Source organism: Poecilia formosa, unplaced genomic scaffold (genome assembly GCF_000485575.1).
Source record: "Poecilia formosa unplaced genomic scaffold, Poecilia_formosa-5.1.2 Scaffold12, whole genome shotgun sequence".
Lineage (NCBI taxonomy): Eukaryota > Metazoa > Chordata > Actinopteri > Cyprinodontiformes > Poeciliidae > Poecilia > Poecilia formosa.
In genome coordinates this window covers 2,867,052-2,885,771 of record NW_006799951.1, presented here as the reverse complement: position 1 = coordinate 2,885,771, position 18,720 = coordinate 2,867,052, and the positions used below count along the sequence as shown (strand labels likewise).

At 41.3% G+C, this 18,720-nt stretch overlaps 1 protein-coding gene across 4 annotated transcripts in view; it reads right to left on the bottom strand.

Annotated features, from left to right (window-relative positions):
* Positions 1 to 18,720, bottom strand: part of ctbp2a (C-terminal binding protein 2a) — an 80,942-nt gene that overhangs the window by 28,522 nt on the left and 33,700 nt on the right. The window contains exon 1 of one of the 4 annotated variants that reach the window (XM_007545360.2): positions 12,613 to 15,339. The exons of 2 other annotated variants lie outside the window; for them this stretch is intronic. In XM_007545360.2, coding sequence (XP_007545422.1) covers positions 12,613 to 14,956 — 2,344 coding nt within the window. In that variant the 5' untranslated portion in view covers positions 14,957 to 15,339. Of the gene's footprint in view, positions 1 to 12,612; positions 15,340 to 18,720 lie in introns of those variants that run through there. One more of the 4 variants, XM_007545359.2, reaches the window with a different exon arrangement.

Genomic DNA, 18,720 nt, shown 5'->3' with positions numbered 1-18,720 from the left:
AGGGAAAGGGAGAGAGGTGGGCAGGGTGGGATCACATGTAAAAGTGGAAGAGAGTAAAAAAAAAAAAAAAAGGAAGGAAAGGAGGGGGGGCAAAACATATGCTGACGCAAAGATATCACAGATGGTGTCAGTGCTAGCTGAGGAAGAAAGACAAGCGCCTATTCTCCTTAGAAGCAGCAAGGCCAGGGTTTGGGACAAAGGCAGCTGCCGGCGCTGACAGGCAGCAGACGGTGGACATCATCTTTACTTCACATGCACTCGCAGAAACAACTGCGTCCAAAGGGTTTCGAGATCTGTTAACAGCGACAGAGGCGCAAACATATCCAGGAAATCTGCAAAACTGCTTTTATGTAGCGTGCTTTGCTTTAGAATTACAGAAACCTTTCTGGAGGATGTATGGTACCCCAAACCGAAGTCCAGTGGTTGCAATTCCCCACCGCTGACCCCCAAGTGCACACCGCCAAACTTGCGTGCACAGTTGTGAACGTGAATATAGGCACACTGGTTCATTTTGCACGCCTGTGTGCTTTCATTCATTCATTGATCCATTCATTCAACAAGAAAACCTCAATTATTTCTTGCATTCCTATTTTAAAATCTACAGATATTTCATCTTTTATATATATGCGCTAGCCTTGATCTTTCATACCTCTGTCTAGGAATCAAATGTCAAGATGAATCAGTTGTAACATTTTAAATTTTTTCTTTTATTGTGGTGAAGCCTCTGTGTAGTTTAAAAATAATGTTCGATTCAGATAGCTCCTGGTCAGAGGTGATTCAGACACTCAAATATTGGTGTTTTATTCATACATGCATACAAAACAGTTATGACAATGTAGTTATAATAATGAGTGATGCTACCTCAGTGAAATCCTCCTGATACCGAGGCTTTAGTACATGTTGACCTTTTACCACTTCTGCAGGCTTTGGTTGGGCTTTTTAAACAATTCAAATATGAAAACATGGAGTTGTTTCAGTAACAGTCTATCACTGCTACTACTTATCACTTTTATATTGTTTAACAGATTAAATGTTTGTCCAGACAGTTAATAGTTTCTCTAAAGACGCGGATGGGAGAGCTTTCAAACAGCTTGCGCTCTTGGAAGGCAAACTACATTCCCTCACTCTCAGCTATTGACACTATCTAAACTTTCAATGAGTCACTAAATACTGGACTACTTCCAAGTTCAGCAGACATTTTCTAGCATTAGCATATATGCTAAAATGCTAATGTTACCACAGTAGTTATTCCTAATACAATACCTACAATTAGCAAAGGCAATTAATGTTAGCCAGATTAGCATTTTCACTAATGCCAGCATATAAAATGATTTTTAACTAGGCAGATTGTGCTACCTAATTTTAGCTAACATACAATGTCAGGATATCTCCTTCAGTAGAGCAGACTAATGTAATAACAGCTCCAGCTTGGCTTTAATTCATTATTTAGTGTAGTATTCTCACCCCCTGAGGAGGACAGACCCCCAGGCTGAGAATTGTAGCTTTATACTTTGTGTCACCTGCAATGAAATCTGTACTTCGTCTTAAAACACTGAAAGTGAGGAAAGAAACATTCTAATACTATATCTCTTGTTCTAAATGTGATTCCTGTAACAGATTTTGACTTATCAGTTTTTTTTTATCTTTTATTTAAAGCCTCAACATTTTATGCAAAGGCACATGGAAAGATTTTGTGAAATACAGTGCAAACGTAACACTAAGCCCTTACACAGACGAGAGCTGCTCATACGCCAAATCATGTGCGACCTCTGACCCTGATCTCACTCTCTTTATACTCGTGTGCAAAGCTCTGCAAAATTGCCCGTCTCGCACGCACACCGATTCCACGATCCACTTCATTTGTAAAATATAAGAAGCCCTTTCATCTTACAGCCAACTCCCTCCTCCCTGCAGACACCACAGACATTTATTATTACCCATGATGGGTGCAGCAACACACACACGCGCACGCATGCACGCACGCACGCACGCACGCACGCACGCACGCACGCACGCACGCACGCACACACACAAATATAAGATGTGAACTGTTCCTCTTGCCTGGGAAATGCTGTCTCCACATTCTTGAAATCAGGTAATACACATGGCAGAAGGAAATTTTAGAGGTGACGGACAGAAAGCAGATTTGGGCGTTGGTGTGTTCTCACACACTGTGCCCTGGGGTTATTCTCCTCTCTGCCTCCCTTTGCCTCCTCCTGCTCCAGCCTCCTTCTGTCCTCTATCGCTTGTCTCGCTCCCCCGCTGCTCGTTTCCAAATCTGTCCTCCTTCGTCACCTCACCCCAAGAAGTTCCATTTCTCAGATGACTGGTACTGTTGGTGGTGGTGGTGGTCGTGGTGGGGGGAGAAAAGAAAAATGGATGGTGGCACAAGAGGGCAGCGGGCGAGGGGGAGGGACACAGAGAAGAGAGACGATGGCCACTCTCCCCGCTCTCTGCTCGTGCGGTCAAAAACGGATCCTTAAACTCTTTTAATCTCCAGAGAGGAGGAGGAAAATTAAAGGATCTTTCTTCTTTTTTTCTCCCTCCGGTCGGCGATCGGCACTTGGTCTTTTTTTTTTTTTCCTCTTTCCCCCCCCCCTTTTTCAGCTGGATCACTCGTATCCGTTTCTCTCCAGCCTCCTCTCGGTCGGCTCCGTCTCTCTCCTCCTTCTTCTCCTTCTTTACAGCAGGTTCGGGCTATTCATTCAGACGTCAGGCTCGCTCCGTCAGCCTTTTGTTGGAAGTCACAGCGAGACGCAGGGAGAGAGAGGAAGAGGTGGGGGGGCGTAAGAGGAGAAAAAAGGAAAAAAAACAAAAAGCGATAGAAAGAAAACAATCTGCTACCACAGCTATGTGAAAGAAAAGAAAAAAGGGAGCGAGAGGTGTAGCAATCCTGGCACATGTTTCTCCTCCATTCTCTCTGACCTTCCCTTTTTACATTACATACTTTCCTTTTTTTTTTCCCCCTCTCTCCTCCCTTCCTCCCTCCCTCTTTCTTTCCCTGCCTCTATGTTTTATTATTTGTGATCTGGGCTTTAAGACTGCCCTCTCTCCCCCTTCGTCCGCCTCACAACCTCAAACTCTCCTCCAATATCTGACGCTGCATTTCCTTTTTTTTTTCTTTTCTTTTTTTTTTATTCCACTCCACTCTATTCTTCTTAAAACAGGCAGAACTGGTTTTGCGGCACCTTTTAAGTAGGTTTTGCTTTCATTAAGTTCAAAATGAAGCACACAAATACAAGCTGAGACGGAGTGAGAATTGCTTGTGTCCTCACTAAAACTAGGAAAATAGAGCACGTCGCCCCAGTTTGAAAGTTCCTACTGTGGCTCCCCGTAGCTCAAAGAATACGCTTGAAAATGCCGTTAGTTCAGAAACTGCTGAACAGTTTAGCACCGAAACACATTAGAGATCTGCTGTTGTCATTGTTATCAACCTTCCAGAGCACGCAGGTCTTCTGGTTCTGGTCTCCTCTACGTCAACAGAACCAGAACCAAACATGGAGAAGCGGCATTCAGCTTCCATGCACCACAAAATCTGGATCAAACTTCCAGAAAACTGCAAAAACAACTGAAACACTGAGTTCCTTTAAATCAGCGCTAAAATCCCATTTGCTTCGAGTTTGATTAATTATAATGATGGCATTTGACAAAATGTAACGCTTATTTCTCGTGTCACAACTGGTTTCTGTATTACGTTTTTATGGCGCAAAGCACTTTAAAGCTGTTGCTGAAATGTGCTGCACAAAAACACTTTATTTGACCACAGTTAGAAAAAGGAAAGCATTTCACTTTCTGAACTACAGTAAATTGTCCACAAATGTTTGATGGCAACAAACAATTAATCGGTTTAAAACTAAATGTTAACATTGCCATTTGGAAACACCGTAGCTTTTAAATGTTTCATGTCGAAAACGACAATTTTCTGTCGCACTGTTCCACAGGTTCACTGTCCTAACAATGAGCTTTTGATGAAAGAAATCAGATATCCGTCCACCCCTCCTGAAGCAGCGTCTCCGCTTTTCTTCACATAAAACAAACACAGTGGCCCGCTTGGCAGTATTAGAATAGAAAAAAATGAAAAATGAAAAACACGGAGCGCAGTGACAATATCCTAAAAGTGCAGTTTTCAATCCGTGAGCAGACTGGCTCTTATGCACTCTGTGCTTACTGTGCAAAACCCGAGCACCGTAAACACTACTTCTAAAGTTAAAGAGTGGCAATCCTTCAAGTTTTGCTTTAATATGCGCCTCAAAAATATAGTTTCAGTGTGACAGTAATAATATGTTTTCTTTTAGCAACATTTTTACCTGCGCTTTTAGGTTTTAAATAAAATCTCTTAGATTATGTTAAGTATGATCTTGTTTTAATTTATTTCATAAAAACACTCAAACGTGGTATTTTTCTTCAAGGTCATGATATGGTGAGAATTTTATGCCTTATTGTAATAAAGGTTTTTTTTTCTGCTTTCTGAAGTAATTTTAGTAGTAGTGCTGATCTGAGTGCTGTTGTGCTGCACATAACCTACATATAATCTACTGAATAATGTTGTCAGTTCTTGTGTTTAACAACATAAGAAGTCTGTTTCAAAGTGTCTAAAAGCAACAATTATACGAAAATCTCTCCAAGATTCCAGGATTAAAAACCAAGAAGAGATTAGTGTATTTACTACGACACCAGACTGACAGGCCAGCCCAACACTAAGCCACTTTTCTAAAAGGATTTTTATGAGACCACTTCTGATCAAGATTTTTTAAATGAAGAATGTTTTCTTAGCTTGAGAGTCCTAAATCTCACAAAATAATAATAATAATAAAAAATAGTAGTAATAGTAAAAGCCTTAATTTCCAACTTTCTAAATACTAAAAAAAATGTGTTTGTCCTAAATTCATGTTTTATAAATTTGCTATATTTGTGTGTGTGAACAAACAAAGTGTGTGTTTTGTTGTATAGTGCTAATAAAAATATTTGAACATGCAATTTCCTGTTAACCGGCCGAATTTAATGCTTTTTCACTGTAAAATTGCCCAGAATGAAATAACTTAACTACTTTAATCATTTATTTTTAGACCATTAGGTGAAATAGATTAAGCAGAAGACACAAAAATGTTCTGCTCATTTCAGTTTTACTTCATTGTTTACCAAACAGTTATATTCTGTCATTATGCAAATGATCAAACAGCACAAACATCAGATATGACTACAAAAACATTTTGCACCATTTTGAAGGAGACTAGTTAAACATTTTTTAGGCGATACCGTCATCAAAAAGCGTAACCTCGGGTAGAGTGGAGAGCATTTCAGCTGCTTTATTGAGGAGCTTCAGCTACAGCATGAAACCAGAGACCACTATCTGTAGTAAAGAAAGAAAAAAAAACGATCCCATTCATAAAAGTAATACGAGCCTCCTGTGTACTCTGACTGTCCAATCAGCTTCCTCTGAATGTGGCTCAACTTTCGCCACAAACATTTGTCTTCTCACGTTTCTGAAACAACCTGAGCAAACACAATGTGTTGGAGAGTAAATAAGCGTGCTACACGGTTAGAAAAAATGTAACTAAAACTTTACTTACTGAAAGTAACTGCCATAATTTTCACTTTCCTGAACGATGCATGCTTTGGCTCAACGTCTAACAGCAGAGACCTAAGCTACATCGAACGCGACACAAATCATCCAGGCTTGACCGCCAAACAGTGAGAAACACAATCCCATTCACGGCGCCCCTCTCACCTTGAACATGCCCGACATGCCTGCTGAGGAATATATATTATTTTCTTTGGGCGCAAATGAGATTCATCTACACCTCTAAATAAATCTTCCTTTCGCTTTTGTTGGAAAAAAAAAAGGGGGGGGGGCAGAGGGGGTCGTGCAGAAGTGTCAAGTCTAGCAGCGCTTAGATGAACAGATGCGCACAGACATGATCGCTCAGCTCTGCCTCCCCTTCACTTAGGCTTAACAGCCATGAAGATTTTATTTTCACAAAGCGAATAGTTCAGGGGGACTCCACCGCTCACGGAGGGTGGGTGAGGATGAAGCGAAAGGGTGGAGGTGGGCAGATGAGGGAAGGGAGAACAAACAAATGTCTACAGTTGTTGCTGCCGTGAGTCAGCTTGTCTCACGAGATTTAATTTGCTCTCTTATATTACTCATATTTCATGTAAGATTAATGCATTTGCAAGCTTTTAGATAATAACCGATTGCCATGTTTTTATACACTTGCAAGAATTTAAAGCACTTTGAAGCACAGTGGTCTGGTTTTCTCAAGCCTTGTTGATCTTCACTAACCTGTTGCTGTGAAATTAGGCTCCTCCTTGCTCAAAAAATTGAAAAAAATAAAATAAAATAAAAAATAAATAAATAAATAAATAAATCTGGCTGATTCTTAATTATTTCTGCAATATTTCAAAAACGGTGTGAAAGCTGAAGGGTTGGATCTAACCATTTATCTTCACTGTGTTCTTTTAGATGTTAACTACAGGCTCTACACAAGAGGAAAATATTAGCTTGTTTTAAAGGTGTTACTCCATAAGGAGAGGAGCAGCAGAAAGATACAATAAACATTTGGAGGTTTTATCTTCAATGTATCAAAACAAAATTGACAATAAATAAATGTTGCGGATAAAATTTTCATTACTGCAATGTTCAGTTTTACTATCTATTTTTTATGTATTAGGATTTGTATGAAAATACTTTTTTTAAAAACTTCTGTGATACTCGGGTAGCTTTAATTAACCGCATCACAAATGCACATATACAATATATTAAGCTTCTCATATTTGCAATGACATTCTTGCACAAACTACTTCTATTTGTAGAAAGTACTAAACAGTTTCTGGCTAACCTGGAATAATCAAATCCCAAACTTGGTCCACTGTTTAATCTACAGCATCGTGTTCACTGCTGCATGGATTCTTTGGTTTTAGTTCATCTTACTTTCTACAAATCACTCATCCCATGTTTTTCTCCTGTTGACAAGCTTTTTAGGCCACAACCGCAATTGGGAATGAATGTGCTGATCTGACAGATTTTTTTTTTTTTCTGGAAACATGTTTCTCGCATTATCTTGTTGAACTTTTTTTTTTTCTTCCAAAAATGAGAAAAGGAGCAGATCACATTAAACAGGGAGGAGCAAACCCTACATATCTTCTGTAAAGTCATTCTCAAAAGCCATCGTTCACACAACAAGGTCTAAATCTGCAAAGAGGATGCATGGGGTTAGATTACTGTCAGTTTAAAATGTATGCGTAGGAGTCTAAATTCATAAATGTTAGTCAATAAACAAGCATACATTTAAGATTTGTATTAGTTCTGTGTTTTCCAACTCATACATATATGCAACATCAGAGATTTTATCTGTGAGAGACAAGTTTACAAGCTACCAGTACAAATTACAAAGACATTAATACTATGGGATGACAAACTTTAACAGAAAGCTGAGTGTTAGCGTGTTAGCGGTTGTTTGACCCCAGCTAACACGCTAAGAAAAAAAAATAAAAAATCTCAATTCAAAAGGTTTCTGAGAAGATCTGATACATTATTAGGGCTTCTGCACAATAAACAAAGAGACGTGGAAGAGTGCAAAAGAGTGTAAAAAACAACCACCTTCATACACTCATAGTTGTAGAGATCTATGAAAGTTTATATCAAAATTACTCCACATTTCGTTGTACACACTGAATGTTTCTGAAAATGTCATATTTCTACAACTATGTTAGAGTAAAAGGTCTAACCAATAAATCCAAAGCAGCTAAAGGCTAAGCTCGAACAGACACATCAGTTTGGTCTCTCTGCTCGTGGTGAAGCTGCTGCCTATACTTGTACCATTAACACAGGCACTTGATACACGAGTGAGAAATCTGAATGCAGTTTGTCTGACCTTCCCATTTCTCACCATCACTGAACAGTGCTGACATTATAGCACAAAACAAATCCAGATGTGACAGGAAATGACAGCGCTTAGCCAGCTTTTCTTCACTGTAACATGCAGTTGAAGCGCCTGAAACAAAGCAGCTGTCGTCAGGTTGAGCCCCGAGCGAAACTAAGTCTTTACAGTGAGCCTGGCCATTCACTGCACGATACTCAGCTCCAGCTCAGACGGTTCGACTACATCGCAGGATTCAATAATTCACAGCTTCCGACTCGTGTTCTTACAATATAGGGTCTGATGTTTGGACGCAACTCGACTTTGCACATTGCACATGTGCTTGCGGCACGTCTTAGCATTGAATCTACAACTGAAAAGAAGAAGAAGATGAAGAAGAAGAAGTGGGGAGGCACTCAGAGAGATTTAGAGAATGCTCAACGAAAATAAATGTGCTTCCTTGGCAATATTTGGGACGACTGCATTGAGGACTGCAGGCTCTGCCAGCTTGAGGTGAGCCTGCAATGCAATAAAGGACGGATTTATTTCAAGGCATCACTATCGGTGACATTGCTTCAGTCTTTGAGTTAAGACACAACCCCGGCGGTGCATGGCCACCACTATCACACGACCAAACAAATACCACATGTCCAACCTCGTCCCAGACCACTCCATGAAACGCGTACAGAAACAGCAACTTAAAGGAAATAAACAACAGTTGTTAATATCAGATGTTGATGTCGATATCATGCAGTACATTCTGACGAATACAGATTGTCGCTTGAGATGTGTAAGCTGCTAAATCCTGACAACTGATAGCTGCACAGAAGTACAACAGGAAAGATGTTTTTTTTCCTTAAGAAAAAATGTATATATTAGAAATAAAAACAATTAATTTCGAAGAGATTTGGTGGAGAGGGTTGAGATTTTTTTGATTTCATAATCTCAACCCAATTATCATCACCTAGAGCAAATTATCAAACCTCCAGGTGCAACATACAGTATATGGTTGTTATCTATACACCAAGTCATACGTCCCTTAGTGTGTAGATAACAAGTGTGTTATGACAAACTTGAAAAAGAGAGAAACAAAACTTGGAGGAAGAACAACTCATTTATTTTGCCCATTTGCAAGGTTACTGAAAAAAAAAAATCATCTCCTCCAAAGTACAGAGTGACCACCAACATAACAACAAGAACAACCTTTTACTGTCAGTCCAGATTAAGGTCAGTGTTTGACCCTCACTGCACATGTAAGATTGCAGAGATAACCTCATTGAATGACAGCTGACAATTCTCTGCCCCCCACAACCATGCAGCCAGCAACCGTCACCTTCCAGTTGCATGACTCTCTCTCTCTCGTTTCTTTTATCCCTCATTCTCTGCGCTCGGCTTTACCCGGGACCCTGCAAACACATAATCTGCAATATCCAGAACTAATATGTCCCAATCCCCAGCCACCATCGCACAAAGCCAACGGGAAGAAGACGGCTAGTGTGTCACGCAGAGCAGAACTGACCCGAGCTGCCCTCGGGCCGTCCAACAAACGGGAGCAGGGCCCCTCTGCAGGGGAGGATGTTAATAAGGTGAAGCCATAAAGTAGAGCAGGACACAAGAGCCTCGTTGCTGACGCTAGATGTCACGCACAGAAAATTAAAAAGGGAGGTATTTGCAAAAACATGATTTTTTTTAAGCTTTATATCATGTTATAATGTTATTCCCTCATAACAAAAACCTACTTGGAGTGTTTTTTTTGTTGTTTTTTTTATGCAGTCATGTATGTTTGAGGAATCCTTGAATCTCCCATGGCAGCCATTCAAGGGTACCTAAACACTTGCTCTCGCAAAGCACTGCCTATTCACCCAAGTCTGCTCCTTGAAGTCTTCAAATTCCCGTCACACAGAGCACTCCTAACCCACGCCTCAAATATAACTAAATACTGCCCCTTTAAGAAAATAGGACAGGAAGTAAAAAGAAAGTTCTCTTCTTTTTTTTTTTTATAAGAGAGACTGCAAAAACATGGCACCAAAACCTCAAACAAAACCAGATGTTGTTGGACAAGATGCTCCAACAAAGGCTAAACTTCTTCAATGAGCCTTACAGTATCCTTCTTTCTAATTAAATCTTAATCTCGCTCATCAAAGGATCACTGGTTACCTCCTGGCGTTTTGCGTCTAATCCTGCTATTAACTATTTTTTAGGACACCCTATGCTGTATGCATATAGTACTGAGAAACAAAACATTGCAATGTCTCTTTTTTCCAATGTAGCATTGTCCAGTCCCACAGGGTTATATTGTGGGATATTTTATGCTGGAGTGGGGGAGGGGAGGTCCTGTTTGGAGTAGATGTTCCCACTTCGGGGTAATTCACTGAGCGTCATATATTTGGGTGAGGCGCGTGCTGGCCATCTGTGTTACACATAAGACTATTAATTCAAATAGCGGTAGACCCAAATAGCTCGGCTCCTGGTAAACTCTTTGTAGCTGATATAGATATCGCTCAAAATAGGTGGCTTTTTCTGCGTAAAGCTGTTAGTCTAAAAACAACATAGTAGTTTAAATTAATATAGTAAAAACATGATTTTGTGATATTAATCTTTTGAAGTGGAAAAACTGGGAGAAAAACAATCATAATAAGCTCTAAATTAAAAGTACTTTTTTGGCACCAACGATTTAACCAGAAGCGGCTCGGTTCAGAATGACCGAGTTGCTTAGCAGCGCACAAATTAGGAATACGCTTTCAGTGCAGCTTCACAGACGTCTCCATTAAGAGATGAAATTACTAAAGTAACAAATGTCGGCCACATGCAAATAAGGTCTCCTCTTCGAACTGTATGTGTGTGTTAACAATGTGATGCTCGACGAACACTTGAAGCAATCTGCTTCCAACACATGAGACCATGAGAGCCAAGAACAGCAGCCTGTTTTGACAGCAAAGCAAAGGGGGATCCTTTTTATACCTCAGCCTCCTAGGCTGAAAGATCTCATGGGTGACAACCCAGCTTAGTCTAATAATTGGTTCCTTGATCTGCTTTTTTTTTTCCCCTACAGTTCAAGTCTGTCTAAAAGTTAAAGTTGGTCAGAGCTGAATCGAGGTGTCTATGCATCAGTGCAGCAGTTGAAATTGAGGATTTGAAGGATTAACGTCCCCTCTCCCTGTTCTCATTGCCACCTGCACAGAGAAAATGGCACAATAACCCAATCAGAAAGGTAACTGAATTTTATCTGTCTGATGATGGGGTTTGGTCTCGCTTTCTCGCTCTGGTTTTAATGGGAAGATCAGTCTTTATTGTGCAAAATATTCTTTTAATTGCCACCTTGCCGAATTCTATGTTTCTTTAAACTTGTTGACATGCTTTAAATGTTTCGGGTCATTAAAAAAAGTATCAAATAAAGATAACCTGAACAAATGCAAAATCAATTTTCAAATAATTTTTCAATTTGTTACAGCTGCAGTAAGTTACTTCAATAAAAACTTTTCTTTCATATTTGTTAAAAAGGTCACTATGTCAGGGCAGTATAAGAAAGATATGTGAAAAAAAAAATGGGTTAGTTTTCCCACTGATGAAAAAAAATAAAAACTTGAAAGCTGTTTTTTTTTTTGTTACTCAATGAGAATTTAACAAACATTTTGTCTGTGGGAATGTTGCTTTGTCCAAGTAGCTATAAAGTTTAATTTTTTCCCACCTTGAAGCATTCTTATTATCACATAAAAAAAAAGGCGGTGGAAAAAGCCATTCCTAAACGCTGCAGCCACACTGTTTCAACAAATGCATATCGTCTGTTCCCAAACGGTTTAACACATCTGCACATCATATCTGCCTTTCCCAGTCAGAGGAATCTTAATGCAAGCTGTTCACACATGAATGCAGCGACTGACAGACTGCAACATGAACTGAGGACAGTTGTTAACATCTAAGACGTACCAGAAAGGATGCCGACAGCTGTTTCCCCCCAAATCCTTCAAGCTGTGCCCTATCAACACCACTTTGTGCGTTTACTTAATAGACCTGTTTCTCATTCTGATAAAACGCCAGCTTTAGATCACTCACATGACTGCGTAAAGTATCTTGCGGACACAAAAATTCGTCTCTCAAACAGATAAGAAGGCGAGAAAGACAGATTTTATTTTAGTATCAATATGTGTGCAGGAAACAAAAGTAGGACAGGGAAGGGATTTCCAGGGTGATTATTCCAAATCCAGGTTAATTCAAAAACCCGTTTTGACAAGAGATAGGAGACAACATTAAGCATTTCACTCCACAAGCCTGAATAAAAGCTAAAAAAGACACAACCTTTCTCTGTGATTGATAGAGTAAGCACAAACACAGGACAGCAAGCAAATGGTGAAACTGCTGAGTAAGATTAAAAACATTTTGAAAAATGATCAAATAACAAATAGTCCTGATCTGAGAGCAAAACACAAAAAAGGTCTTTTCACTTACAGTATAAATGATTCATAAAGTCAACTGGTGAAAATAAATTTGAATATGTAATTGGAAGCCAACACTTAAGTTGGTATTTTAAGCATTTTGTGACTGTACTGTATAGCACTTAAATACAATAGCAGCACCATGAACTGGTGTTATATACTGATCGTTATACAAAATAGGGCCTAGGTAAAATATATTGTTTGTCTATTAAATCTGTAAATCAACTAAATAAAAGTCATATGAAGTAAAGTTATATCTACAAAAACCCCAAGCAAACAAAAGATTTCTATAAAATAGTTAAAAAAAAGGATATATTTACTTGTGTCTGGAGAAGCCATGGTGGACACAATGACGGGAGGACCTGTGCGTCGGCTTAACTTCTGGTTAGCAGTCAATGCACTTTGACCTTGAACTGGAGCTCCCACGGGGACCATGGCATTGTCTGCTGCAGGACCCCCACCCTTACGAATCAGCTGAGGGCTTGGATGAGGGCTATGCATGGGGGATAATGGCAGCAAATTCCTGTCCCTTTTCATCAGCTCCATAGGGACTGTATAATTGGTAGAGTATGCCTTTGGTACTTGTTGGGGGGGTTGCTGTAATGCTGGCAAAGATACAGGCATGTGCTGTGGCATACCTTGCATAGAATGAATGGATCCTGGTAGTGCAGGCATTGACCCAGTCATCTGCTGTGGTATAATCTGCATACCTTGCATAGGCACCCCGGGCATCGTTACCCCTGCGGAGTAAGCAGACATTGGTCTTGACTGGACAGGCATAAGGGCTCCAGTGTATGGTCCAGGGGAACGAGGTGGTTGACCTGGGTAGCCGCCTGTGACTTCCATGAGGTTTTGAGAGGGTGCACTGCTTGGCCTCCGACTTACTACTTCTCCCATCCTTGGAGAAATGGTTTGCATGACCCCAGGAGTCGGTGGGGGCATTAGTTGAGGATCTACAGCCAAAGCCTGAGAAAGATGCGGTGGATGGTGGTGATGTTGTTGCTGATAGATGTCTGAGCGATGGCTAAAGCTATTAGAGCGACCTCGCATGGGTGTTTGAGGACGGGATGGGGCTGGCGTAGCTTCAATGGGCCGCTTGTAGTTATGAACCAACCGAGACAGTACGCGAGCCTGGCCAAGATTGGGGGCCACAGTGCGGACATCATTTTCCTCCATAACAGCTAACAAGCTACTAGAGTCAAAGCCTTGCTGTATGAGTGAAGAAATGGTGCTCTCCGAGAGGCCTTCATTGCGCAGCAAAGAAAGGAATTCTGGATCCACCGTCTTCTTGGGGTCCACAGGCAAAGGTGTCTGCGGGACAGATGATACAGGAGGCATAGAAGGTGGAGCAGGAAGTGGGGAAGCTGGAGGAGGAGGAAGAGCTGGAGTAGGGGCACTCTGAACAGATGGAGGTGCAGGTGCAGCAGCAACAACTGCCACAGTTTGCATTTGAGCAGTTGGAGCTGGAAGTGGAGAGGACAGAGCAAGGTTAGGATCAGACACCGGCATGGCGGGTGGAGGTGGAAGCGGCTGTTGCAGATGCTGCTGCTGCTGCAACTGTTCTTGTTGAAGCTGCTGCTGCTGTAAAGGCTGCTGCTGAACTGGCTGCTGCTGTAGCTGCTGCTGTAGCTGCTGCTGTTGAAGTTGCTGCTGTTGAAGTTGCTGCTGCTGAAGTTGCTGCTGCTGAAGTTGCTGCTGTTGAAGTTGCTGCTGTTGTTGAAGTTGTTGCTGTTGTAATTGTTGCTGTTGCAACTGCTGCTGTTGTAACTGTTGCTGCTGTAAGTGCTGCTGTTGTTGGATGGTGTAAGGTGATGCAGTCTCTTGCCTCATCATACCTTGAGTTGCTGGATCTACAACGAGACAGGTGGCAACTTGCTGCTGTGAATCCAGAGGCCGTACATCAACATCTGTATAGACGGACGGCCCGGTGAGACGGGGTGGTTCACTGGCATATCGAGGAGATGGATGGTCCATACCATAGTGACCGGGAGGTAGGTCTCTGGAAGGTAAGCGCTGTTGGCCGTCTTGCATAATCTTGGCAACGGTTATAGCCCCAGGTTCCCTGTAAGTCCGACTTAACTCATGGGCTGTTGGAGGTGGTTGTGGAGGCAAAGGTGATGAAGGAGCTTGAGGTCCACTTCTGCCTGGCTGAGTTTGATCCCACACAGTACGAGCCCCAGGAGCTATTCCAAAATGGGAGCCTGACCTGCTGAGTTGATGAGGGTGAGGTGGCGGAGGCTGGTGCTCTGGCCTGTAAATGCCTTCAGGTGGCCGAGGAGTCATGGCTGGGTCATGAGAGTAGTAATCTTGATGTGGAATGGAGCCTCGGTGAGCCATTGGTATCCGTTCGTAGTGGTTTATGTCAGGCACAGAGCTCTTCCTGAGTCCGCGTGGGTCCTGCCGCTCTGTGTAGACCTGTCCGTAGGAAGGGTCTTGGTAAGAATATGAAGCACGTTTCAAATCCAGGTCAGGGGGACGCACCCCCGGTGGAGCTTCGTACCAGCCTCCTCCCTCCCCGTATGACAGGGAGCTCCGACGGCCTGCTACTCTTGCTTGCTGGTCATACACACTGTCGCACTGCCTCTGCCACTGACCCTCATTCCCCCCTAACGTGTCCCAACTGTGGGAGCGTCCAAGACCCAATTGTTTGTTCGTAACAAGCATTGGCAAAAAAAAGGAAATAGCTTTTCTTTAAAAAATAAATCAGATGTATAAAAAACAACCACAATAAAAATTTCTTTGGAGTATTTAAAAGTTCAATTTTCCAGCATCAAAGATAGAACCGAAAGGGAAGCACAAAGCAAGCACAAAAAAACACCTAACAAAGTGCACAGTTTCACCTGATACCAGCTTGTTATAAGTCCCAGCTATCGGATGACTCCCCCTTTAGCTGGCAGTCCTTGAATAATTAATCTCTGGTCATGCTGCCTTGTTGTGCAAGAGGAAAAAGGACACCACACACAAAATCATCCATATCACACAAAACCACACAAACACTGTGGAAGCAGCTGAGTTATTCCATGGAAGACCCGATCACAGGACGCAAGCTCAAGATAGCCACTACACATTTGTTAGTAGGTCAAAAAAAAAGAAGAAAAAAAAAGAGGATAGGCTGGGTTATGGGTTGGGATGGGCTGGGGCTTGTACTAATCCAGAACGGTTTATCTCCCCCTTCAGTGGGACATTTTACTCGCTCTGCCGATTGCTATGGAGGATTACATCCAAATAAAGCCTGTTTAATTCCACTTCCTTCTGTGACGTCACGTGAACCAGTTAGGAAACCTGGTGATGACAATGAAGCCAATCCTACTTGAAATCCATTCCCACAACTTCCCCCAGGCCTCCCCCTTCCTCCAGACACCCACCTGAAGTTGCTGATGATCCGTGGCCGTCAACAGGTTTCAGACGCATCAGAGTAACAGGACACGGAAGGAAGGCCAGGCAAGGTGCGCGGCTTCATTGAAAACAAATGAAATACAGTTGGCTCAGCTAAGTCCCATGTGCTGTCAGCAAACATCAAATCCAGTCTGATTGGACTCTAATCCCTCGGGCCCCATGCTTGCAGCAGAGCCACCACACAACTGCTGCCCAATGCACTCTGAAATGTCCTTGACGATCTCTGCCGCTGCTTTGCTCTCCTTGATTTGGGATTACTCAGACCTGCTGTTTATAAAGCAACTGCAGGGCATTGAACACTGCAATAATCTGAGGCTGGGAATATTGTAAACTCGGACTTGTCCTCCGCTACCGTCTGCTCCGGGGTGGAGTGGACAGAAAGAAACAAATCCAGAACTTGCGGTTTTCAACTCTTGATATAAATATTTATAATTTAACTCCATGATGAAACCTTGTTTTGCTGAAATATATGCCGCACCCAAATACCTCCCTCGCCCCTTTTATTTATTTATTTATTTTTGAAAATCTCTTATGATCTCACTCCCTGAAAAAGATTCAGTAATCTGGATGTTCTCCCTTGTTATAAAAAGTAAAACACCGGGGTGGAGGAGGGGGTTTGCGTGTGCATTCATGTGTGTGCATAAAGCTTGTGGAGTGGGGGATGGGGCTTTATGTCGCAGCATTTAATCCAAAGTACCTTTTGCGCTTCAAAATGCTTCGGTTGCTGACAAGGTCGAGAAACAGAAAACTATCTTCATATAGAGTCCACAGAATGTTTTTTTCTTCCCATTTTTGATGATCCATTAATGTTGTTATTTATTGCTTTTTATTTTTAAACCAAGAATATTCTACCTTACTTCCTGACTGAAAGCTGATCCCTTCTGGCCTCTTGTGTATTAATGTGTGAAGACAAATGTCAGCGGAAGAAGTGTCCATTTTCCATCCAAATTTAGTCACATGTTGCTATTGGTGATGACTTGCATTTTAAACTGAAAATATAATCATCACATTTCCTTGGAGAAATAAATAAATAAATAAATAAAAATCTTAAAAACCCTGCCATAGCCCTGTGAAACCTAAAAGCAGATTAGTTGCTGGCACAAATATCTTGTTTAATCAGTGTTGCATAATAAGTGTAGGAAGAGATCAGAGAATAAGCTGTCTATTCTATTGTGTTGGGTTTGTTTCTTGTGGGATCACAGAGAAAAAATGCATATGATGTTTTTTTTTTTTTCCTTTTCTCCCCAGTATGATAGAAGAAATATTAGCCTGCTTGACGTGAGATAAGATGTGAATACATGAAGACAATAAGAGAGGGATCAAAGAGATCAAAGTAAAACTCGCGAGAGGAGTAAAGGCTAACAAAAGGTTTCAACTTGCATTTTATTCTGTTAAACAGGTAGTTTCACGGACATTCATTAGTTCTCTCCCTCTCCATTACTCAGCCCCTTTCCTTCATATAAAAGTGGTTTGTCATTTTAGGTATACAGTGCCTTGAAAACGTATGTTTACTTTTATCATGCTTCATTGTATGTCACTGGGATTTCAGTGTAATAAACCAATGCAGATTTTCTCCATGTTATGAAGCTGGAGGAAAACATACCATTTATACATTTTCATTTGCTCCAACTCCAAAAACACAGCTGCCAAAGTATTTTGAGTTACGTTTGTTACACAGAAGCTAAAATTCTTTCCCATCCTTTTTTGCAAAAAATATCCTAAATCAATTATTTTGAAGCGAACTATTCCGATGTACGGCCGTATGCTTGCAGGGTTGATGTCCTGCTCAAAGGTAAACCTCTGATCCAGTCTCAAATTTTAGCTCCATCTTCAACTTTGACCATCAGCCCTGTTGTTATTGCAGGGAAGCCTCCCCACCGTAAAACATAGTGGTGGCAGCACCATAGTGTATTTTTAGGAGCATGTATAGTGTTGTTTTCTTCACCGCACAGCAAAGGGTGTACAGACCGAAACGTTCTAATTCGAATCATCTCACTAGAAAACTATCTTTCACTTGTTTGCTCTGTCCCTTTACATCAAAGGCCTCCAAACACTGGGACACAAATCAGGACCAACCAATGGTTATTTAGTACCAGGCCACACAGAAAGAGTAAAGTTTCTTAAAAATAATTCTTACAGAATAACAATCTCTTGATACAGAGAAGAAGGAGCAGGGCTCCCACTAAATCAGAGGCATAGTGTGTCGTTTTTTACATGCATGTAAAGAGAGGCGCATAATAAATGCACAACACTTTTCAGAGTTTTAGTTTGTAAAAAAATGACAAATCACAATCAATCCATTGGTTATTTTTGCTTGAAATGTGAAACAGTGAGGAGGTACAAGGCTATAAATGCTTTTCACAGCACTGTATCTGTGAGCATGTAAATGTGTACATTTTCTTTTTCTTTTTTTTTTTTGTACAAAGTTCACACTCTTTATACATTTTTGACTCCAAGGTGTTATACTAAACAAGCCGATTTAAAAATTTACTTTCAGCCTGGCAGCCTTTCGACCCTGCTCTGCTCGTCTTTTGGCACGCAAAAGACTGCAGCGGCTGCAGCACTTCATTTACATCGCTTTTCATTCGCATGCGTAATCCCCCAACTAAAGCCTTGGCCTTGGCCCGCTGCCCATACATGAATAAAAATCATACGCTAACTCAAAGGGAACGCCGGCCCTCAACAGAAATAAAAACAACTGCCTCCTATAGAGTGACGTGTCATGTAGCAAAGACATGGTTTGAATGGTAATTGCACTAACGTATGTGTAACCGTGTGGCAGGGACTTCTGACTCAAAATGAGATTACAATACCAATACCGCTGCAGGAAATGATACAGTCAGATAAATTGCAACGCACGTTTAACAGACGGTATGGGCATAGCTGCTGTGTTTGTGAGCGCAATAAGGATATTTGCCCCCCAAAAGCCTCTCTATAGCAACTAAATGGTCTATAAATGTGAGTAAGCTATTATTTTACTAAATAGTAAACGTGTAACGTTGGGTTAAACTGAAACCCTATATATATATATA